Source organism: Panthera tigris, chromosome A2 (genome assembly GCF_018350195.1).
Source record: "Panthera tigris isolate Pti1 chromosome A2, P.tigris_Pti1_mat1.1, whole genome shotgun sequence".
Classification (NCBI taxonomy): Eukaryota; Metazoa; Chordata; class Mammalia; order Carnivora; family Felidae; genus Panthera; species Panthera tigris.
Window position 1 is genome coordinate 145921205 of NC_056661.1, and position 25329 is coordinate 145946533.

Consider the following 25329-nt stretch of genomic DNA (forward strand, 5'->3'; position numbering starts at 1 on the left):
GCCCTGCGTCAGGCTCTGGGCTGATGGCTCGGAGCCTGGAGCCTGTTTCCGATTCTGTGTCTCCCTCTCTCTCTGCCCCTCCCCCGTTCATGCTCTGTCTCTCTCTGTCCCAAAAATAAAATAAAAAACGTTGAAAAAAAAATTTAAAAAAAAAAAAGATGAAGAAGGGCATTATATAATAATCACAGGGTCTATCCATCAGGAAGAGCTAACAATTATAAATGTCTATGCGCCGAATACAGGAGCCCCCAAATATATAAAACAATTACTCACAAACATAAGCAACCTTATTGATAAGAATGTGGTAATTGCAGGGGACTTTAACACTCCACTTACAGAAATGGATAGATCATCTAGACACACGGTCAATAAAGAAACAAGGGCCCTGAATGATACATTGGATCAGATGGACTTGACAGATATATTTAGAACTCTGCATCCCAAAGCAACAGAATATACTTTCTTCTCGAGTACACATGGAACATTCTCCAAGATAGATCATATACTGGGTCACAAAACAGCCCTTCATAAGTTTACAAAAATTGAAATTATACCATGCATACTTTCAGACCACAATGCTATGAAGCTTGAAATCAACCACAGGAATAAGTGTGGAAAACTTCCAAAAGCATGGAGGTTAAAGAACACCCTACTAAAGTATGAATGGGTCAACCAGGCGATTAGGGAAGAAATTAAAAAAATATATGGAAACAAACGAAAATGAAAATACAACAATCCAAATGCTTTGGGAGGCAGCGAAGGCAGTCCTGAGAGGAAAATACATTGCAATCCAGGCCTATCTCAAGAAACAAGAAAAATCCTAAATACAAAATCTAACAGCACACCTAAAGGAAATGGAAGCAGAACAGCAAAGGCAACCTAAACCCAGCAGAAGAAGAGAAATAATAAAGGTCAGAGCTGAAATAAACAATATAGAATCTGAAAAAACTATAGAGCAGATCAACGAAACCAAGAGTTGGTTTTTTGAAAAAATAAACAAAATTGATAAACCTCTAGCCAGGCTTCTCAAAAAGAAAAGAGAGATGACCCAAATAGATAAAATCATGAATGAAAAATGGAATTATTACAACCAATCCCTCAGAGATACAAGCAATTATCAGGGAATACTATGAAAAATTATATGCCAACAAACTGGACAACCTGGAAGAAATGGACAAATTCCTAAACACCCACATGCTTCCAAAACTCAATCAGGAGGAAATAGAAAGCTTGAACAGACCCATAACCAGCGAAGAAATTGAATCAGTCATCAAAAATCTCCCAACAAATAAGAGTCCAGGACCAGATGGCTTCCCAGGGGAGTTCTACCAGACGTTTAAAACAGAGATAATACCTATCCTTCTCAAGCTATTCCAAAAAATAGAAAGGGAAGGAAAACTTCCAGACTCATTCTATGAAGCCAGTATTACTTTGATTCCTAAACCAGACAGAGACCCAGTAAAAAAAGAGAACTACAGGCCAATATCCCTGATGAATATGGATGCAAAAATTCTCAATAAGATACTAGCAAATCGAATTCAACAGCATATAAAAAGAATTATTCACCATGATCAAGTGGGATTTATTCCTGGGATGCAGGGCTGGTTCAACATTCGCAAATCAATCAACATGATACATCACATTAATAGAAGAAAAGATAAGAACCATGTGATCCTGTCAATCGATGCAGAAAAGACCTTTGACAAAATTCAGCAACCTTTCTTAATAAAAACCCTCGAGAAAGTCGGGATAGAAGGAACATACTTAAAGATCATAAAAGCCATTTATGAAAAGCCCACAGCTAACATCATCCTCAATGGGGAAAAACTGAGAGCTTTTTCCCTGAGATCAGGAACACGACAGGGATGTCCACTCTCACCGCTGTTGTTTAACATAGTGTTGGAAGTTCTAGCATCAGCAATCAGACAACAGAAGGAAATCAAAGGCATCAAAATTGGCAAGGATGAAGTTAAGCTTTCACTTTTTGCAGATGACATGATATTATACGTGGAAAATCCGACAGACTCCACCAAAAGTCTGCTAGAACTGATACATGAATTCAGCAAAGTCGCAGGATACAAAATCAGTGTACAGAAATCAGTTGCATTCTTATACACTAACGATGCAACAGAAAGACAAATAAAGAAACTGATCCCATTCACAATTGCACCAAGAAGCATAAAATACCTAGGAGTAAATCTAACCAAAGATGTAAAAGATCTGTATGCCAAAAACTATAGAAAGCTTATGAAGGAAATTGAAGAAGATATAAAGAAATGGAAAAACATTCTGTACTCATGGATTGGAAGAATAAATATTGTCAAAATGTCAATACTACCCAAAGCTATCTACACATTCAATGCAATCCCAATCAAAATTGCACCAGCATTCTTCTCGAAACTAGAACAAGCAATCCTAAAATTCATACGGAACCACAAAAGGCCCCGAATAGCCAAAGTAATTTTGAAGAAGACCAAAGCAGGAGGCATCACAATCCCAGACTTTAGCCTCTACTACAAAGCTGTCATCATCAAGACAGCATGGTATTGGCACAAAAACAGACACATAGACCAATGGAATAGAATAGAAACCCCAGAACTAGACCCACAAACGTATGGCCAACTCATCTTTGACAAAACAGAAAAGAACATCCAATGGAAAAAAGACAGTCTCTTTAACGAATGGTGCTGGGAGAACTGGACAGCAACACGCAGAAGGTTGAAACTAGACCGCTTTCTCACACCATTCACAGAAATAAACTCAAAGTGGATAAAGGACCTGAATGTGAGACAGGAAACCATCAAAACCCTAGAGGAGAAAGCAGGAAAAGACCTCTCTGACCTCAGTTGTAGCAATTTCTTACTTGACACATCCCCAAAGGCAAGGGAATTAAAAGCAAAAATGAACTACTGGGACCTTATGAAGATAAAAAGCTTCTGCACAGCAAAGGAAACAACCAACAAAACTAAAAGGCAACCAATGGAATGGGAAAAGATATTTGCAAATGACATATCAGACAAAGGGCTAGTATCCAAAATCTATAAAGAGCTCACCAAACTCCACACCTGAAAAACAAATAACTCAGTGAAGAAATGGGCAGAAAACATGAACAGACACTTCTCTAAAGAAGACATCCGGATGGCCAACAGGCACATGAAAAGATGCTCGACGTCGCTCCTCATCAGGGAAATACAAATCAAAACCACACTCAGATACCACCTCACGCCAGTCAGAGTGGCCAAAATGAACAAATCAGGAGACTATAGATGCTGGAGAGGATGTGGAGAAACAGGAACCCTCTTGCACTGTTGGTGGGAATGCAAACTGGTGCAGCCGCTCTGGAAAACAGTGCGGAGGTTCCTCAGAAAATTAAAAATAGACCTACCCTATGACCCAGCAATAGCACTGCTAGGAATTTATCCAAGGGATACAGGAGTACTGATGCATAGGGGCACTTGTACCCCAATGTTTATAGCAGCGCTCTCAACAATAGCCAAATTATGGAAAGAGCCTAAATGTCCATCAACTGATGAATGGATAAAGAAATTGTGGTTTATATACACAATGGAGTACTACATGGCAATGAGAAAGAACGAAATATGGCCCTTTGTAGCAACATGGATGGAACTGGAGAGTGTGATGCTAAGTGAAATAAGCCACACAGAGAAAGACAGATACCATATGTTTTCACTCTTATGTGGATCCTGAGAAACTTAACAGAAACCCATGGGAGAGGGGAAGGAAAAAAAAAAAAAAAGAGGTTAGAGTGGGAGAGAGCCAAAGCATAAGAAGACTCTTAAAAACTGAGAACAAACTGAGGGTTGATGGGGGGTGGGAGGGAGAGGAGGGTGGGTGATGGGTATTGAGGAGGGCACCTTTTGGGATGAGCACTGGGTGTTGTATGGAAACCAATTTGACAATAAATTTCGTATATTGGAAATAAAATAAAATACCTAAAAAAAAAATTTTTTTTTAAAGTTACTCTGTTAGTTACTTCTTCACTTTTCAGCAACTGTATGCAACTTTGTGTATGGAGGCACAGCTATAAAATATAGGCACATTAACAGCAAGCTGACAAACAGAACAACTGACAAAGTGTCGTGATGGAAAAGATAGAAAAATCTAACAAATAGAAAAACAAAAGTGTAAAAAAAGAAAAACAAAAGTGTAACATTTAGGGGTCTTTATTGGAAAAATAGATAATAATCTATATTTGGAGTGTATATTTCAGTAGATATTGCATACCTTCCTCGATTTTACTTACTGGAATAAATAATAATGGTTTTCATTCTTGTCCTCATTTCTCTATCCATTGAAGCTTTGCCAGAAAGGACCCCAATTAAACTTTTTACCCTTTATTCTTTTTTTAAAAACGTTTTTTAAATATTTATTTATGAAAATAAATGAGCGAGCATGGGTGTGTGAGCTGAGGAGGGCCAGAGAGAGGGGAAGAGAGAGAGAATCCCAAGCAGGCTCCATGCTGTCAGCACAGAGCCCTATGCGGGGCTCAATCTCACCAACTGTGAGATCATGACCTGAGCTGAGATCAAGAGTCCAAGCTTAACCAACTGAGCCACCCAGGTGTCCCTGAATGGAACTTTGATTCTAATTCTGATGAATTTGACTCTAAATCTTAAAGCTTTATGTGGTTTTGTGATTTTAACATTGTCCTCATTATGGTGGGTCCCTCTATTATTATTTTGGTATTGCTCTATAACAAATCACAGATTTAGTTTAAAGCCACTTCCTAGGTTACAATCCCCCAGGTGGGATTCTTTCTTCAGAGTATCATAAGGCTGAAATCCAGATATTGGTTAGGTTCTCATCTGCTGGCCCTGAAGACAGTGAGCTTTGTTGTCAAAATTCAGTTTCTTGTGGTTATAGGACTGAAGTCCTTGTTTTCTTGCTGGCTATAAATTAAGAGCTATTCTTAGTTCTTAGACCATGCCCACCTGCCTTACCACATGCCCCCCTTCATTTTCAAACGAGCACTGGTGTATTGATTGCTTCTTGTGCTTTGAATTTCTGACTTCTTGTCTCTGATCTCTAAACTCAGAGTTAAAGGACACACGATTAGGTGGGCCCACCCAGATAATCTCTGTTTTAATTAAAACGAACTGATCTGGAAACATAATTACATCTATCCGTACTACTTTCACAAGGTTAGTGTTTGATTGAATATCTGAGAGGTAGGTTTGTGTACAACAGGGACCAGGAATTATGCGTGCAGTACCTTCTCACCTTTTGTCTGTAGCTTTCATTCATTGAATTCAGTAGGTACAGATTTATTGGCTGCTATAAATACGTCAGACTGTGTTGTAGGTGTTTGGGGTTTATCACTAAGGAAAATCAGTGAGGTCTAAGCAGGACACAACAAAAATTTCTGCTCTCATGGAGCTTATTTCTTGAGGAGAAAGACAATACACTAAATAATATATTCAGAGGTAAAAAGTGCTATTGCAATAATCCAGGCCAGAGATTTTGGTAGCTTTTGACTTGGTGGTAGTTGTCCAGATGATGAAAATTGCTTGTGAAAACACTTTGAAAAATGTAAGATCATATGTATACATTTTTAAGCCTTCTGCTAACAAGTAACCAAATGCAAAAAATGAATATTGCCTCTCTTTTCTTTTCTGAGTGGGTGTTATTTTTGACAAGGAAGAAAAGGTAGGGGAAATTACTGCTTTTATTTTTCTCAAATATGTTTTAAATATTTTTTATATGTTTATTTTGAGAGAGAGAGTGGACACATACGTGTGAGTGAAGGGGGGGGGGGAGAGAGAGAGAGAGAGAGAGAGAGAGAGAGAGAGAGAGAGAGAGAATATGAATATCCCAAGGAGGGTCTGCGCTGTGAGCCCTGAGCCCTACTCAGATCTTTAACCTGTGAATCGTGAGATCATGACCTGAGCTGAGAATAAGAGTCAGACGTGGGGGTGCCTGGGTGGCTCTGTCGATTAAGCTTCCTACTCGGCTCAGGTCATGATCTCAGTTTGTGAGTTCGAGCCCTGCGTCAGGCTCTGTGCTGACAGCTCAGAGCCTGCTTCAGATTCTGTGTCTCCCTTTCTCGCTGCCCCTGTCCCACTCACGCTCTGTCTCTCAAAACTGAATAAATGGTAAAAAAAAAAAAAAAAAAAAAAAAAAAAAAAAAAAAATTTTTTTTTTTAAAGAGACGCTTAACTAGCTGAGCCACCCAGGCACCCCTTAACTATGTTTTATATCCCTTCTGTCTCTATCTCATATTGTTGTAAGTAACCTACCATTGACTCTATGTAATTTGAAGTCAGAGAGTTCATGTCTCTAGGATTGTATTTCTTCGTCAATAAAAATAAGGTTTTAGGGTTATCCAAAAAGTGTTTTATTTCTAGATTTCCAAATTTTATATTTTGTATTATTTGGAAGCCTCATTTTCTGAAGGTGATGGGTAAATGGAAGTATTACTCTATTACTAGTTAATGTCCAATCCTTTTTTTCTTTTTTCAAATTTTTCAAATCCTTTCATTCTACTTTGTGTTGTGGTTAGTTGTTAGTGTGTATTTTCTTCATTAGATTGTAAGTAAGATCTTTGAAAAGTAGCATTCTGTTTTACTAATTTCTGTATTTCCCTTTCAGTGGTGACATGGCAAAATTCTGTGTTGGCTGAGAATTTCATTTGCTGTGATAAAACAAACAAACAAACAATTATTACATAGAAAATCAATGTGGTTTAGGAAATATGAGTGGTAGATAGATTCTAGTCTAATTCAAATGTTTGCGTCGTTGTGTGCTGTCCAGCAGGCACACAAAGCACATTAGTAGGTACTTGTATTTATCTAGGAATGAAATACAAATATTTTTGTATTAATTTATGTCTGTTTTTCAAATGGCTACTAAGTTGTCAGTACATAAATGCTTATTAAGCTGTTTGGACTTTACTTAATAAATGGAACTGTTAATATTTATTTTGGCCTGGGATGCTGTATTATCTATTGCTGTGTAATAAGTTACCCCAAACTTAGCAGTTAGAAACAAGCATTTATTATTTCACACTGTTACTCAGGGTCAGGAATCTGAGAGTGACGTTGCTGGGTGGTTCTGGCTCAAGGCTCCACTCAAAGTGTAGGCCAGGACTGCAGTTATCCCAAGGTTTGCCTGGGGTTGGAGGATTCCCTTACCTGGTTCTCCAGCTTGCAGATCACATATTATGGGATTTCTCAGCCTCCTGTTTCTGTTTTGTTTTTCTGGAGAACCTTGAAATGCCACTTTCTTCAACTTTCATGGGTCCCCAACTTTACTTTCCTGGTTTCTTTACTTTCTGACTGCTGCTGTGTCTGCTCTAAGAGTGCATTTAGCTGCACGCTAAAAGCTTTGGAGCTAGGACCTGCTTTACAGCTTACTGGCTGCCCTTCGTCAGCGAGCATGCACTTCCCCCAGAGGTTGCTTCTGTTCACTCTGGTATTCTGTGCCTTCAGATATTTCCTTTTCATGTCATATCAAGTTTTATAGTGTTTTTCTTTTTTAGCTAATAGATTATTTAAAATGTCTATAGAGATAATTCAAAGAATGATAACACTCATTGTTGCAGGAATTTGAGAAGAAGGGTACCTATACATTTGAAAATCTGAAATTAAAAATCTGAATTATTACAGTCTTTGAAATATAATCTGGCAAAGGCTCTCGATATGGAGAGTACATTTGTCTTACTCAGTTCTTCGTAGGGCTCTGCCTCTTAGAAATAAAAATATAAGTATGTTAGATGTACACAAATATTTGGTTCAGCAATTCTTCTTTATTTTTTTAATCATTTTTTTAGATGTTTCTTTTTGAGAGAGAGAGGAGAGAATAGGCAGGAGAGGGGCAGAGAGAGAGGGAGACAGAGGATCTGAAGCAGGCTCTGAACTGACAGCACAGAGCCCAGTGTGGGGCTTGAACTCACAAACTATGAGGTCATGACCAGAGCCAAAGTCGGACGCCTAGCTGACTGAGCCACCCAGGTGCCCCTGATTAAAAATGATTTTTAAAATCACCTTTCTCACATTGAAAAAATCTCTTAAGTTTGAAATTGTGAACAAGTTTTAAACATTGAAATTTTTTTTTCATTGCTTGCTTAATTCTGTGGCTGAATTTTTGGTGTGCCCTCCCCTTTTGGAAAAGAGATTGTGGTACATTATGTTTTATTATAAAATTAATGTATTAATATTTATATACTCACAATTCAAAGGTTGATATATAGTATCAGGGAGGAAGACCTTCCTCTGCCCTGTGGTTCTTCTAACTGGACTTAGAATCAAATTGCCATGAGACAGATTAACAGGAGAAAATAAAATTTAATAGGTATACATGTGGGGCATCCACACAGACATGCAATTCCAAAGACAGGCAACAGGAAGCTTATATGAGCTGAGGCGAGGGGTAGGGCCTGAGGATATAATGGGGAGACCTTAGAAAAAGAGACGTTTGGAAGAACAAGATTGTCCTGTTATGCAGATAAATTCCTTAGGTAAAGGAGAGTTTCTGTTAATAGCTCTCTCTTCCTGGTACAGGTGCTCCTTTCCAATGTAAATTTTGGCAGTTGAGGGGGAGATAGAGAGCCTTTCCTGTATCTGCTGGGTTTTGATTACTTTTTTTTAAAGTTTATTTATTTTGAGAGAGAAAGAGAGCAAGCAGGGAGGGGGAGAGAGAGGGAGAGACAGAATCCCAAGCAGGCCCTGAGCTATCAGCGCAGAGCCTGACACAGGGCTCTGTCTTACAAACTCTGAGATCATGACCAGAATCCAGATCAAGAGTCAGATGGCTTAACTGACGGAGCCATCCAGGCACCCCAGGTTTTGATTACTTTTAACTTGAAATAATCTTTATGCCATAGTGGCCCATCTTGGGGCAGCCCCCTCTTGCCCCCTCTAATAGGTTCTAAAGTAGTTTTTCTAAAATGTTTGTTCTTAATGAACTTCAATATTTAAAAATTTTTTTAGTTTGTATTGCTATATCTACAGCAGTTATTTCTCCAAATTAAAACTAATGAAAACCTATTTAACTATAGGACAACATTGTTTAATAGTAGCACTACTCAGCATTTATATTCAAGAGTTGGAAAATGGGAATTATTATTTCATTATGAATAAAGCCAAATGTGATTGACAATTAAAATTTCAAAAAATATTTTATTAAGCTTAACTAATTTCCCAGAGCATTTAGGTTGCTTCAGTTTTTTTGTTTTTTTGTTTTTGTTTTTTTTTAATTGTCTCCATACCTAACGTGGGGCTTGAAATCACGACTCTGAGATTAAGAGTTGCATGCTGTCCTGACTGAGGCAGCCAGGTGCCCCAAACATTAAAATTTTTACCTAAGAAGGGTTTCTATCAAATTATTATGGTTTGCTTCCGATTAGAGAGTTTAAATTTTCCTTAAGCAACTTTTGGGGGTGGGGTGGAGGAGCAAGCAAGCATGGAAGGTGTTAGAGAATCCTAAGCAGGCTCCATGCTCAATGCAGAGCCCAGTGCAGGGCCCAATCCCATGACTGTGAGATCATGACCTGAGCAGAAATCAAGAGTTGGGAGCTTAACCGACTGAGCCACCCAGGGACCCCTATTTACGTAACTTTTTAATAACAAAAATTCGATTTGGTTATTAATAAAATTATATATATGTAACAACTTCCTGCTGGATTTCGGGGTATCATATATGGAGTGATGGATGGTGCACAACAGATGTATAAAAACCAATTTTTAATATTAGTTACAACATTGTACCTAACCAGCTGTCAGGGGAGGCTGACATCTAAACTGAGACTTTAAAGGATGACTAGAGAAGGGAGGAGACAGGAATGAGAGGGAGTGTGGGTTAATGAGAAAGATGGAGATGGGGTCAGTTAATTAGGGAGCACATTTTACATTACGTAGATTGTTCATTTATAAAAATCAAGAAGGAAACTACTACTGGTTGAGTATATGGAGAAAGAAGTGTTCAGGAAAATGATTCAGATGGTTTTTGCAGTGGCTTCATGCTAATAATGGGTAATACAGGTGACAAATGTAGAAGAGCAAAATTGGTCGTTGGTCCTACTTCCTACCATGCACAGAAAATGAACTCAGAATGGATCAAAACCGATCCAAAATCAGTCCTTTAGAATCTAAGATCTAAATGGAAGAGCTAAAACTATAAAGTTCTTAGATGCAAATAGAGGTAAATATGAGATTCTGGATTTGGCAGTGATTTCTTAGATATGATATCAAAAGCACAAGCAACAAAATCTAAAATAAATTGCCGTTCGTTAAAATTAAAACTTTTGTGCATCAAAGGATACTACCAATGAAGTGAAAATATAACCTACTGAATGGGAGAAAATATTTGCAAATAACAAATTATTTGCAAATAAGGGTTAGTATCCAGAAATATAAAGAATTCTTACAACTCAACAACAAAAAAGACAACCCAATTTGAAAATGGCAAAGGACCTCAACAGCCTTTTTCCCAAGGAAGATAAAAGACCAACAGGCACATAGAAAGATGTATCACTAATCATCAGGGAAATGCAAATTCAAACCACAAAGAAGTACAACTTCACACCACACTAAGATGTCTATAATTAAAAAACAAAACCAAAAACAAACAAACAAACAAAAAAAACCCAGAAAATAATGATGGTTGGTGAGGACATAGAGAAAAGGGAACTCTCTCAGACATTGCTGGTGGAAATGAAAATGGTGCAGATGATACAGAACATAGTTTGGCAGTTCCTCAAAAAGTTAAACACAGAATTACTATACGACCCAGAAGGTCTACTCCTACGTGTATACTCCAAAGAAATGAGAAAACGTATCCAAACACTTGTACACATATGTTCAGAGCAGTACTACTCACAGTAGCCAAAATAGAAACAACCCTAAATGCCCATCAACTGATAAATGGATTAACAAAATGAAGCATTTCTATAAAATGGAATACTCTTCAGTCATAAAAAGGAATGGAGTACTGTTACATGCTACAACATGGATGAACCTCAAAAACGTGCTAAGGGAAAGAAGTCAGATATAGGAGGTTATGTATTATAGGATTCCATTTATACAAAATATCCAGGACAGGTAAATTCACAAAGGCAGAAAGCAGATTAGTAATTGCCAGGAGCTGGGTTAAGGGAAACAGGAGACACTATCAGGCGTCCTTATGGAGTGATAAAAATACCTTGGAACTAGATAGATAGAATAGTTGCACAATACTGTGAATGTACTAAATGCCACTAACATGCACATTTTAAAATGATCAATTTTATGTATTGTCAATTTTACCTCCACAAAAGAATGAAGCTGATGTTGACATGAAAGATTATGATGATAATGATGATGATAAAATCAGAGTTAACATTTTGTGAGCACTAAACTCCCTTGTCTGGCACATTGCTCAGATTTTTACATGCATTCTCATTTTAATAGGAATAAAAGAAATAGAAGTAGTATCTTAATAATAATAATAATAATAATAATAATAATAATAATAAGTATCCTCTTTATCCTTATCTTAAAGATGAGGAAATTTTGGCTTAGAAAGGCTAATTAACTTAACCATCATTACAACACTAATCACGGACAGATGTGACTTTAAAAATCAGTCTGGTTGATATTGTTGGTTGGCTGACCCAACCACCATTTTCAACCCAGTTTTTCCTAGCCACCTTCCTGCCAAAGGTAGATACATGACAAAATTCTGAGATGTAAGTGGAAGTTTACTGTGGGGTTACAGTTTTGCTTTAAAAAAAAAAAAAGCTACCTCTTTGCTATCTGAAACTGAAACAACCACTGTGCAATCATGAACAAAAAAATCAACTAAGGGTTGCTGCAGGGGAGGTGGGTGGGGGATGGGATAAACGGGTGATGGGTACCACAGAGGGAACTTGATGGGATGAGCACTGGGTGTTATATGTAAATGATGAATCACTAAATTCTACACATGAAACCATTATTGCACTATGTTCATTAACTTTGATTTAAATAAATTTTAAAAACAAATCAAGAGCATCTCAGAGTCAGCCAATTGTGAGCCACTCAACTTTCACCAAAAGCTGTCTAACTCTAGTTTTGGGGGAGAGGGGAAGGAGGGATTTGATTTGTTTGAACCCACTATAATAAGACCTTCTGTTATTTCAAGTTAAAAGCCTCTCTACTGATTCACTGACTGCGAAGTCAAGGCTTTAACCACTACACCGTAACAACTGTTTATAAATTGTTCACATTTTAGGTAGCAATTCAAATTTATTATCAAAATTGCCACAGAAAACTTAAGATTGCTATTCTTTTTATCCATATCAAAGTAATAGGTATGGTAATATGATTTTTGTTAATTCAAAGTTTCTTAAGGATACAACTAACTGTATGCTAGAGAACAGATAAGCAATGGAGGAGTATCTCCCATTCAGTAGGTTATATTTTCACTTCATTGGTAGTATCCTTTGATGCACAAAAGTTTTAATTTTAACGAAGGGCAATTTATTTTAGATTTTGTTGCTTGTGCTTTTGATATCATATCTAAGAAATCACTGCCAAATCCAGAATCTCATATTTACCTCTATTTGCATCTAAGAACTTTATAGTTTTAGCTCTTCCATTTAGATCTTAGATTCTAAAGGACTGATTTTGGATCGGTTTTGATCCATTCTGAGTTCATTTTCTGTGCATGGTAGGAAGTAGGACCAACGACCAATTTTGCTCTTCTACATTTGTCACCTGTATTAGCCATTATTAGCATGAAGCCACTGCAAAAACCATCTGAATCATTTTCCTGAATACTTCTTTCTCCATATACTCAACCAGTAGTAGTTTCCTTCTTGATTTTTATAAATGAAACAATCTACATAATGTAAAATGTATTCCCTAATTGACTCCATTTTATTTAGTGTATAACAGGAAATCTTGAGCTACATTAGACATATCTACAGTAGGTCCAGGTTTTTTAATTTTTAAAAATTGGCAGGGGTGGTTAGTAAATCTCTTAAGTTTATTTTTTAATTTATTTTATTTTATTTTAACATTTATTTATTATTGAGAGACAGAGACAGAGCGTGGGAGGGGCAGAGAGAGAGGGAGACACCGAATCTGAAGCAGGCTCCAGGCTCTGAGCCATCAGCACAGAGCCCGACACAGGGCTCAGACTCACAAACCCAAAGATCGTGACCTGAGCCGAAGTCTGACGCTTAACTGACTGAGCCACCCAGGTACCCCTAAGTTTGTTTTTAGGTTTAACATTTTACCACTCAGAATATAGTTGATGAGAAAATGTGATTGCTGCTTTTGCAATCTAATCTTGTTTTATTTGGTGATTCTTAGTCTGTATATCTTTTACTGAATGGCATGCCTTGATTAGAAGTTAGCTTACTAGTCGTTTTCTCCCCCCTTCATCTACAGTGTTCAGGATGATGTAGTTTGCTGGGAGAAAGTGGTGGTGGTATGGTAGCCTCTACAGGGCTGTTGAATTCTCTTCTTTAGCTTTAAAAACACAGTCTATCAGTGCAGGATGGATGGGACGGGTCTTACACATTCTTCTGCTAACTGTCCAAAGGTTTCACTTCTAAAGTTGTCTAACTGTTCTAAACAAAGGGGGATATAACTTGCTTAGTTTTTTTGTTTTTATTTTTTTTAGTACTTGATTCTGAAACTTGAAAGGCCTGCTATAGTCCAGAACATCACATTTGGAAAATATGAGAAAACTCATGTCTGCAATTTGAAGAAATTTAAAGTCTTCGGTGGAATGAATGAAGAAAACATGACAGAGTTGTTGTCCAGGTGAGTTATGATTATGGGGAAGAAAGAGTTGTCTTTTAAACAAGTTGTCGTCTTAGTTTTGTCTCTTTGTGGCTAAATCTGCATGGTTTGATTTTTTTCTTTCAAGGGAGAAAAGAATATTTCTACTATTGTATTTCTAGTGCCTTATTTTAATATTGTGGCTTGAGTTAGCTTTTTTTTTTTTTTTAACCAACAGCCACTACTAAATATTGTTACTAAAAAAGAAAGAATAAAATTAGGGTTTCTTTTTTCCTGCTTATTTTTCAGTCTTATTTTTGAACTGTAAATGACCTCAGTAGTATTTTCAGCGTTAATAAAAATCTTTGCTATAAAAATTATAGACTCTATCCAAAACATTAAGATCAATTGCCCTAATCCAGAAATAATATTTTGGTCATTTAGTAAAAATTAGAGACTAGAAAGAGAAAAGGTATAAGACTAGCACAGTACCTGCCACTTGGAAGGAGCTCAGTAAATATGAGTTTTTACAACATAGACCACGAGGAATGAAAGTATTAATTTGCCCCATAGATCATGAAAAATCAGATAGCCAGTAGAGTGGGCAAATAAAGCCATATTGTTTTAGAATGTATTTATGATATAGTATGTCCCATCAGCACAGCATTTTATATGAGTAAATATTACGTCTATACTGCATTTGATTTAAGTCATGAAAGTGTTTTAGGACATAAGGCAACCTGAAGGTAAGTGACTTTCCCATAAATACTTGTGTTTCAATCCTAGTTGTTTATATTAGGTGATATGGATTTATTTTTATTTAGGGTGAAGTGGATGCTATTAAACTAATGGAGTAAGGTTGTCTTTGAAAATTTGTTGAGCTATAAAAGGAACATTATTGGCATCTTAATCAGAATTTTCTAATATTTGGCTCTAAGTTGACAGATGTGAGTGTGATTATTTTTAATTTTTTTCTTACTGCTTACATATATTATGTCATTTTCAGTTACACACTAAGAATACTAGGTCCTATCACACATTTCCCTGCACTGTAGCCACATCCTTTAATTAACACTGAACATTTTTCATCAACCTTTATATAAGAGAACACAGTTACAATGCAGTTGATGTGAATGTACAAGTTTTATTCTCATGTTCAACTACTACTTTACATTGTCTTGGTCATGTATTTTGTTTAACCTTAAGATCTGAATTTGTTTTAGTGTGTTTACTAAATTATAAAGTCAGATTTGATAACCTTATTTTTATTCACAGTGGCTTAAAGAATGATTATAACAAAGAAACATTCACCTTGAAGCATAAAATTGATGAACAGATGTTCCCTTGTCGTTTCATTAAAATAGGTAAGGTTTTCAGCATTCTGAAATAGAAATAAATTCTTCATACCATCAGTCAGCAAACTACAGCCTGTGGGCTGAGCTGAATCCTTCAGGACTCCTGTTTTTTAAAACATTTTGAGAACACTGCCACACTTGTTATTCACTGGTTATATAAGTCTGTATCTTGCTTTTGCGCAACAAAGGCATAGTTGAATAGTTGCAAGAGACAAAATGTTTATTGCTTGGCCTTTTGCAGAAAAAGTTTTCTGATCCTTACTTTATACATCTATAACTAAATGACAATTATTTCAAGTGGGACCTTTTCCAAATATTTTTTCATTTGAAAGTTTTCTTAGAAGGTTTAATGAGAGGGGCACCTGGGTGGCTCAGTCGGTTAAGCGTCTAACTCTTGATTTCGGCTCAGTTCATGATCTCAGGGTTTGTGACTTGAGCCCCCCTTCAGGCTCCGTGCTGACGTTGTGGAGCCTGCTTGGGATTCTCTCTCTGTCCCTCCCCCCGCCCCTCAAAATAAATAAATAAACTTAAAAGAAAAAAGGTTTAATGAGATAAGTGACTTGTTTCAGCTTTGATTGTTTCATAGAGGATTCATCAAGTTGTAAAGCTATAATATTCTAAAACTAAATACTGATGAATCCCTTAAGGCAATATATTATGGCTATTTCCTATTCTGCTTTTTTTTTTTTAACTTTATTTATTTATTTTAAGAAAGAGACAGTGTGAGTTGGGGAGGGGCAGAGGGAGAGGGAGACAGAGAATCTCAAGCAGGCTCTGCACTGTCAGCACAGAGCCTGATGTGGGGCTCAAAGTCAGGAGCCGTGAGATTATGACCTAAGCCAAAACCAAGAGTTAACCAAAAGTTAACCAAGAGTTAACGCTTAACTGACTGAGACACCCAGGTGCCCCTCCTCTTCTGTTTTTTTGTCTTTTTTTTCCTCATGAAACTAATTTTATGGCCCACTAATATGGTGCATTGTAATGTTTAAAAAATACTACCTAAGGCATGTATTTATTTAGCTTAAGACAGTATTTGTAATGCTTCCTTAAAATTATTAATTTTAGGGTTATTTTGCTTTTCTTTAGGATTTATTATTTAGAAGGTAGAAAAGTTGAGGACTTGACAATTTTAATTTGTATCTATGTTGCATAACTATGACAATATTATCTTAAAATTAGAGTGAATTAGATCCTTCAGAGAATAATAGTAATAAAAGCTAGAATCCCATGTTTTGATTTGAGAGAGAAAAATTCCTCTTTTGGAACAAGTAGTGTACCTCATTGTCATTGCCAACCTATCAAGAGGTGGCCTGTTCATTTCATTGAATCAAATAGTTCTATTGGGCAAAAAGAATATATTAAGGTCTTAATAAAGATTACTCTACAGGGAAAGCTGTTCTTAGAATATTTGGGCTATCCAGGGGCCCCTGAGTGGCTCAGTCAGTGAAGCGTCTGACTTTGGCTCAGGTCATGATCTTGCAGTTCACGAGTTTGAACCCCTCATCGGGCTCTGTGCTGGCAGCTTAGAGCCTGGAACCTGCTTCACATTCTGTCTCTCTCTCTCTCTCTCTCTCTCTCTCTCTCTCTCTCTGCCCCTCCCTGCTCATGTGTGCGCTTTCTCTCTCTCAAAAATAATAAACATTAAAAAAATTTTTTTTAATTAAAAAAGATATTTGGGCTATCCACTGTGCTACTTTCTTTTATAACTATAGTTTCTGTTATTATAATGAATAATTGTAAATAAAAACCTATTTCCTGTTTTCCTGTGAGAACTTATGAAGAAGCAAATTTTTTTACTGTGTTTAACTCTTGGTCCTTTTTTCTTTTTTTTTTTTAACCAAGTACTGGTTTCCTCAGTTTGTGGACCGCTGGCTCCTACAGCCCTTGGATAGTTACGTGTTTCAGATATACAAGTAGTGAAATATCTTATATTTTCCTATAAAGTACTTCTTCAGCTTCTATTTTGCTTCGTCATACAAAATGAAATTTCTTTTTTTTATGTGCTTTATTTGTGCTTGTTTTGCGTGATACCTACAGTCTTTGGTTTACATTTAAGGAAAATATGTTCTGCTACTGCTTCTATAGCTCTCAGTCTTCTAGTATTTGTCATTAGAAGAAGTGTGAATAAATATCTATTTAGGGAAGTTGCATAGTTTCTTAAAAATTTGTAGAACAGAGGTCTCTTCTGGATGAGTTAGACATTCAACTGCCCGAAGACAAGAAATTGGACTTCTTTCCAGCCTTTTTTGTCAGCCTTTAATTACAGAGTATAATGATGCCTTTTACTTAACCCTGGGTTAGTTTCATGGTTTTCAGGCAAATGTTAACTTGAGCTTTTCAAGTGATTATAGGCACTTACTAACTCATGATATTTAGGATATTAATATTTAGATAACTTCATATTTCTTTTCTATTAAAAGATGTTAGTAATGGTCAGCTGTGTGTTTGCTTTCTAGTCTTTTCAACATTCTCTTGATATGTTTTGTTTGAAAATAAGGTAAATGTGAAACTATTAGGTTAGTATTTTTAGTTTATAACTGTTTTCTTAAAAGGTCATTCTGAAAAAGCACTTGTGATGTGTAGCTGTCTCTTGGTGGTGATTTAGCAGATATTTGTTTGCCTGCTTGGCATAAATTGTTAGAATGACTTGGATTTCTGTGGATTTTTTGGATTTTTGCAGCCTGGATAGTTGTGGGGGCTTCAGGGAGAAGCTTCAGCTCTGGCTGGATTGGGCCTGCATTCTGGATCCTCAAAAGTATTTAGAAGTCTAGAATGAATACTAAGTCTGGGACGGGTATGAGTGCCCTGATGGTGGCCCTTTATGAAAGCATGTGGAAAGGTGACATTTTAAAAAGTGTACTATTACGAGGAAAATCAATATAGTAGTAATAGCTTATAATAATAATAGCTGACATTTATTGAGCACTTACTGCATGCCAGTTACTGTGCTAGATGTTTTGTATACTTATTAATTCTATAAGAGAATAGATGCATTTCAGAGTGGTTAGTCTTGAACTTTTAAGATGATCTTTCAGAACTTTAAAATTACTGTCATCTTCTAACAGCTGTTTTAGCCATCTAGATAAGAGCTTCCTAAGGGATACTGCTAAAGCACACTGAATGTGTCACAGATGCATTTCATTGTGCTGAGGTGTTGAACCACCCCCACCCCCCCCCCCCCCCCCCCCCCCGCCCCTTGATCCTAGAGTAACAAGAGCCTGCAGGCTCTTATCCTTGTTTGCCATAAACATTATCACTGTCTGTGCATGTCATTATGAAGAAGGTTGGGAAGCACTGATCCTGATCATATCCGTGTCTGATTGTGCCATGAGGAAAACTGATGGTTGAGCCCTAGGATGCAAACTCTTAGCCTTAGGATGTGTGTTAGCAGTTTCTAATCTTTATTTGAGGTGGGAGCAAAGGCATCTTTCATTGGGGAGCAAAGAACATGTGCTTCAAGCTGCAGATCACATTTAGATTTCTTTTTCTTTTTTTTTTTAACTTTTTAAAAAATATTTATTTTTGAGGAGAGGGAGACAGCGCGCGAGCAGGGGAAGGGCAGAGAGGGAGACACAGAATCCGAAGCAGGCTTCAGGCTCTGAGCTGTCAACACAGAGCCCAACATGGGGCTCGAACCCATAGATTGCAAGATCATGACCTGAAGTTGGACGCTCAACCGAGCCACCCAAGCGCCCCTAGATTTCAGAAATATAATGTGTAGTATGTCTATTATGTATTATTAGAATTATTAATGCTATAAAAATCATTTGTAAAATTTGAAATGAGTGTACATTACTCTGCTTATTCTGTATAGATCCCTTCAATTTGTTAAAAAATTATACTCTTCATTCATCTTTAATATATGATTTTCCTGTTCTTTGAAAGGTTTTAAGCATTGTAACTAATATTAGTCTAGAAATATTTCTGTTGGGTCATCCAGTATATAGACAAAATCTCACTAAAACACAATTGCTAAAAGGTCTTTAATAAAGTGAACATTTTATTGGGACTTGAGTAAGATATATTAAGATATTTTTTTTCCTCCTAATCTTATTGAACTTGGACCTGGAACTTCAAATTACTAACTAATGTCTGGTTATACTTAGAGACTATATGTTCTTTTGACCTTGGGTTTAGAATCCTATTTTATTTTGACTCCTTCTACTTAATGGTTATTGCTGTGATGTAATAGATAAACTTTTTACTTTTTAAATGGTACTGCTACATAAAGGAATGAACACCAAAACAATGATGATAATTTAGTATTCAGTGGTATAAAACTTTTTGACATTTTTGTCATTTGCACACGTAAACTGAAAGCCATATTAAACATCCTAATAGTCAGTCATATATCCTAATAACTGGTGGCTACTGCCTTTGTGTGTCTTCACTCACACAGATAGGAAGTCATCTGACGTAGCTCCTCATTGAGCATGATGTGCTAAAAGAGAGCAGTGGACTTGGAAATCAATAGGTTTGATGTCAAATATGATGGCTATTCTGTTTTGATACTTAAAACTTGACAAGTGTTAGTTTCTGAATAGTTACATTATTCATTCTGAACCATATTAGTGTTACATTAAAACCCATTGGCTTATCTTACACTTTGAGTTAGTCTTTTATCCATGCATGGTTTTGTAACATCATTCATTGTTCATTTAGAAATACAGTTTACTGAGTTATGCAGATCTCCCAAATGTGGAAACATTTCATTCTGTAATATTAAAAAAATCATGGTCGTTAATATATCACCATCAGTCTCATCAGAAATTGCCTGAAAGTAGTTAAATCCACAACCTTAGATACCAATTTTCTGAAATTCTCATTTTTCCTTGAAAGCTTGAACTTTATCCTTGGCAACAAATATTGTCAGTTGTTTTCTTTGAAATGATTGATAAATATCTGGCATATACCCCAAACTCAATAATCATAGATTGCCTATAACTTTTTCTTTTAAGAGGAAATTGTATCGTATTGGTGGTGGTGGTGGGGACAAATGACAATTATAGCTCATAACTCAAACAGCTGTACGGGTTCTTTTGTTTGAGGTAACCGCCATGCTTTGGTATACAGTGGAAGTGCTTTATGTGTACTTGCCATTTTGTCACACAGAATATTAAAAAGATTTGTCCTTAATGTTAGGAATTTATTAAAAATTTTTATTGTGTCATCAAAGACATTCTTAAATGAATTGTCCTTTAAAAATTGTTTTATTTTAAAAAATAAAGAGGGAGGGAGAGAGAGTGAGCAGGGAAGAGGGGCAAAGGGAGAGAGAATCTTAAGCAGGCTCCACACTCAGCATGGAGTCCAGTGCGGGGCTTGATCTCACAACCCTGGGATCATGACCTGAGACAAAATCAAGAGTCGGATGCTCAGCCGACTGAGCCTGAGCCACCCAGGTGACCCTGTACTTTTCTTTCCTTTAAAAAATTTTTTTATTGCATTTACTTGTTTTTGAGAGACAGTGAGACAGAGTGCAAGCGGTGGAGGGGCAGAGAGCGAAGGAGACACAGAATCCAAAGCAGGCTCCAGGCTCTGAGCAAACGTTCAGCACAGAGCCCGACACAGGGCTCAAACCCACGAACGTGAGATCATGACCTGAGCCAAAGTCAGACACTTAACTGACTGAGCCACCCAGGCTGCCCCTCCCCCATGCTTTTCTTTTTAAACATTTTTTAATGTTTATTTTTGAGAGAGAGGGAGCACAAGCAGAGAAGGGGAAGAGAGAGAGGGAGACACAGAATCCAAAGCAGGCTCCAGGCTCTGAGCTATCAGCACAAAGCCAAATGTGGGGCTCGAACCCATGGACTGTGAGATCATGACCTGAGCTGAAGTCGAGCACTTAACCGATGTAGTTAGTATACCTTAGCTCCTGAGCCACCTTGGTGCCCCTGTATTTTACTTTTTTTAACTGCAAGTATATGATGGTGAGGAATACAGTGCAGTCTCTACTGGATCAAGAATACTAACACATTTTCATGCTACTGCTTTTCATGGCACTGCTGATGTGTCGGAAGTTATACTCACCATTGTCTTTTCACCAAGAGTGCAAATGTCAGTACAGTTAAAAATGTAATCATAAATAATGATAAAATCTTAGTCTTATTATAAACAATGGTTTTGACCACTTGGTACATCCTGAAAAGGTTGCAGTGGTCCCCAAGAGACAGTGGATCATATGTTTAAAACCTTTACTTTGTTCTGTCATTACTGAAGTGAAATGTTACCTTCATCCTATGGTAGGTAAATTCCTCTGAATCTTGAGATTTTTGGATATACTTTTCTGCTTCAGTAATTTATCTTCCTTTTCCCCCACTAATATCAAACTTATAATTACTATGTATTTTTAGAATGTTTACTTTCTTTTCGATATTCTTGTGTTACTCATTTTTTAAAAACCAATTTGTTCAATTACATGACAAGAGATAAATGAATATTGGATGTCTGGCTGGCTCAGTCAGTGGAGCATGCGACTCTTGGGGGTGTGAGTTCGAGCCCCACGCAGAAATTATTTATAATCTTTAAAGAATAAAATGGATATGTACCATTGAGACTTTGATTGAGATTACATTAAATTTATAATTGAGGGGAACTGAGATGTTTACAACATTGAGTTTTTCCATTTAGGAACGTAGTATGTCATTTCGTTTTTTCATTTCTTAAGTAAAACTCTGTATTTTCTTAAATAGATCTTGCATATTTTAAACTTTCTTCTGAGATATTGTAAGTTCTTTTGGCCATTTTAAATAGGACTTTTTCATTATATTTTCTAGTTGGTTATTATAAGTAGAGGGAAAACTGATTTTCATGTTTACCTTGCATACAAACTTAAGTTTTCCTGTTGAATCTCTTGAATTATTTAAGAAGATAGGTGTTAGTATTCCTCAAGTGTTAATATTTTTTAATTTGCATTTTTTTCTCACCACATTTGATAAGATCTCCCACATAGTGTTGCATAATAGAGATAATTGGGCTTTGTCTGATTCCTGACTTGAGTGGCAACATGTAATGTTTCTCCGTTAAGTTCAGTTTTTGAGGCCTTTGATATTAAAAAAAAAACCTAGCTTAGGTAGTTTTATTTTGCCTTCTATTTCTTATATATTAAAAGGGTTTTTTTAATGAATAGGAAATGAATATTATTAATTTACTCAGCACTATTTGAAGTTATCAAACACATTTCTCTTTTACTTTGTTAACATTGTGAATTATTAATATAGCTTCTGTTGTTAAACCATCCTTCCATTCCTGCAGTGAACTCCCATTTGGTTACAGTGAAAACCTGGTAGAATGTTTCTGCAACTTTTAAAAATTCTTGAATATATAGTTAGCTGAGATTAGCCTTAAGTTCTTTTTCTTCTGGTTTTGTTTTCAGGGTTATGCCACTTGTTAAGTAATTGAACTTTTGATCTCTTTTTGTGTGTTGATATAGTTTAATTTATATAGTAATTATTTGTTTATTGTGGGTTTGATAAAATTTGCCTACTTAGTCATCTAGCCTTGTCCTGTTTTTAGAGGGGTAAATAAATGAGCACTTTAAACTTATTTTATAGTGTTCTTATAGTCAAAGAATCCTCTAGATGGCATGATTCATATTTTCTTTATTTTTATTTTTGTTTTAATTTTTTTTACTGTAGCCCCAGCACCTAATAATACAGTGTTAGGCTTCTAGAAAATGTTCCGAAAATTTGCTGAATGAATTTTAATAGGCTCAAATAGTGATTTTACTTTGTTAAAGTTTTATTTGAACTATGTTAATTTTTTTTTTCTTTTTCTTTCTTTTTTATCTTCACAAAGTTCCACTCTTATCCTGGGGACCCAGCTTTAACTTTAGCATCTGGTATGTTGAACTTAGTGGCATTGATGATCCTGATGTAGTACAGCCCTGTCTCAACTGGTATAGCAAGGTAGGACTGTGCTTTAAAATCCTGATTTTATGTTTCTGATTCCTATAAAGGGAGACATGTGTCAGTCTTTTGTCTTCATTGCTATTGAGAATAATAATAACTGTTATGCTTAATTAACTAACATTTATTATTTACATTCTGCCAGCTGCTAAGAAATCTTTATGATGTATTTAATCATTACCACTCTGTGAGATAGGTACAATTATCATCCCTATTTTATAGATGATGAAACAGAGCACCGAGAGTTTAGTATCTTACCCAAGTCCACACAATTGTATAGTGCCCAAGCCAGCATATAAACTCAGATGGTCTGGCATTATATTACTACCTGTCTGACCCTGAATTTTGTTTTCAGCCTATATTGATAGAAATATTTAAACACAGTTTTTAGTGGACTAGCTTTGATTCTATATTGGTTTTAGAATACATTACTCCATTGTATTTGTTGAATAAAATAGGCATATTTTCTTTTAAAGAATTTGAAATAGTTTTTATAAATATTATGATCTTGTGCTTATAGGAAGTATAAGAATTATATTTAACAGTTGTATTCATTGACTATTTTATACAAGAGATGCAGTCTGAAAAATGTGAGTTTAAATTATTGAGGAATAGATCTTCTGGGTTTTTTGCATACCCTTTATACTTTGTTTTTTGTTTTTGATGTATATTTATTCGACTCATGACTTTTTGGGGGGCGGGGCTCTCTTGTCAAGAAGATAGTAAAATTTTAGTCCAATCACCACTTCCTGTTATTTTTATTTTCAAGTAGGGGTGAACTGATCTACTCCTAGAAGGTTGGGAAGCAATGTAGATTCTTAGGTTTTTAGTGTAGAATTTCAGCTTTTTTCTGGTTAGTTTAATTGAGGAAGTCTTTGACTAATTTATTTTTGGCATTTGATTATATTCAACTTAAAATTGATGCCGACTTTTAGTATTTTCTGTATTTTTCCTATATTCTTGGATTCCCTGTAATACTGTAAGTTCGTTCAAGGTAGAGACAATATTTTTAAATATTAAAAATCACCTTTACAGTGTTATACACATAATAGTACATATGTAACATCTTCTAAATTCTGTTGGTTCTTTTAAAAAATAATGGTTAAATTTCTCTGTTACTGAATAAAATTTTCCCTTTAGCCTATGGTGTGTGTGTGTGTGTGTGTGTGTGTGTGTGTGTGTGTTTTCTTTAACATACTCACACAAATCACAAATCTCTTGATATTGTAGGAAGTTGCACATTTCACCTGTTCACCCCCAGCCTTGTGGAGAGATTATATTTGAGAGCATAAAATTGTTCAGCCTCGTTCACTTTTCAAGTTCTCTGCATTTATTATGAACCTTTAGAAATTAGATAACTCTTCATCCTCTTTGAGTTTTAGTGTTTTTCTTAAAGCATTAAAATTCTATTATTTCATAAATTTTCTCCTTCTATGTATCTGTATACAACTTGATAGAAAACTTAAAATGTGGATATGACTCACATTCCTAAAGGCAACATGATTGAAAGTTATCACTGTTTAGTATGTTTCTTGATAGTCATGATAAATCTTTATTTAGAGGCCAAGGGTAATAAATTAATAATGTAAAGTTAGGTTGGATAAATAATCTTTTGTTATTTGAAAGGAAAATCATGGTTAACTGTAATACTTAAGGAAAGATATTTTGACATTTTATTAATAAAAAAATCAGCCAACTATAAGCTTATTTGTGTTTCAAGTCTTATAAATCTTCTAAAAGGTAGTAGTATTTTTTGCCTTATTAAAGAATAATGCTTATAAGAAAATCATATTTTTGTTTGGTCATCATGCATTGCTTTTTTGTCATTAATTTTGTTAACTTAGGAAATTTGTGGAAATTTCATAAAGTATTCTTGAAGTTACTTTTTCAAAAAAATCTGAGCTTGTATTTTTGGCATTCATCCTATTAGAGAGTTAATAAGCTCAACATTCTTTTTGGATTCTAGTTAATTGAGATGTTTACTTTATAGCTATTTAATAGATAAGGTAGCTAGGCTTGGAAAAAATTATAAAATTTAAGTAATCTCTTTCTGAACATTTTGAGGCATAAAACCTGTTTGTGAATTTTGAAATATATAAACATTGGATAATATTTGCTTTTCAAGTAATAACTTATTACTAAGAACCAAGAACAAAAAGCGTGATGACTTCTGTGTATCGTGTAATGGTTTCTGTGCTTTCAGTACCACCATTGCAATCTGATTAGTAAAAGCTATAGACGTTATAATCTTGGTAGTCTTCAGTGGTCTTTGATAAACAGTTTTTCTGCTTCTTTTCTTAAAAGTTCAGGCTCAAGGTTTGGTTTCATCTTTTTATATCTTTCAACTTCATGCAATACATACCT

The 25329-nt window shown here is 35.8% G+C and overlaps 1 protein-coding gene across 2 annotated transcripts in view; it reads left to right on the forward strand.

Annotated features, from left to right (window-relative positions):
• The window catches only part of MKLN1 (muskelin 1), a 214106-nt gene that overhangs the window by 85609 nt on the left and 103168 nt on the right, over positions 1-25329 (forward strand). For both annotated transcript variants that reach the window (XM_007076283.3, XM_042972575.1), the window contains exons 3-5: positions 13606-13748; positions 14982-15070; positions 22856-22965. In XM_007076283.3, coding sequence (XP_007076345.1) covers positions 13606-13748; positions 14982-15070; positions 22856-22965 — 342 coding nt within the window. The remainder of the gene's footprint in view (positions 1-13605; positions 13749-14981; positions 15071-22855; positions 22966-25329) is intronic.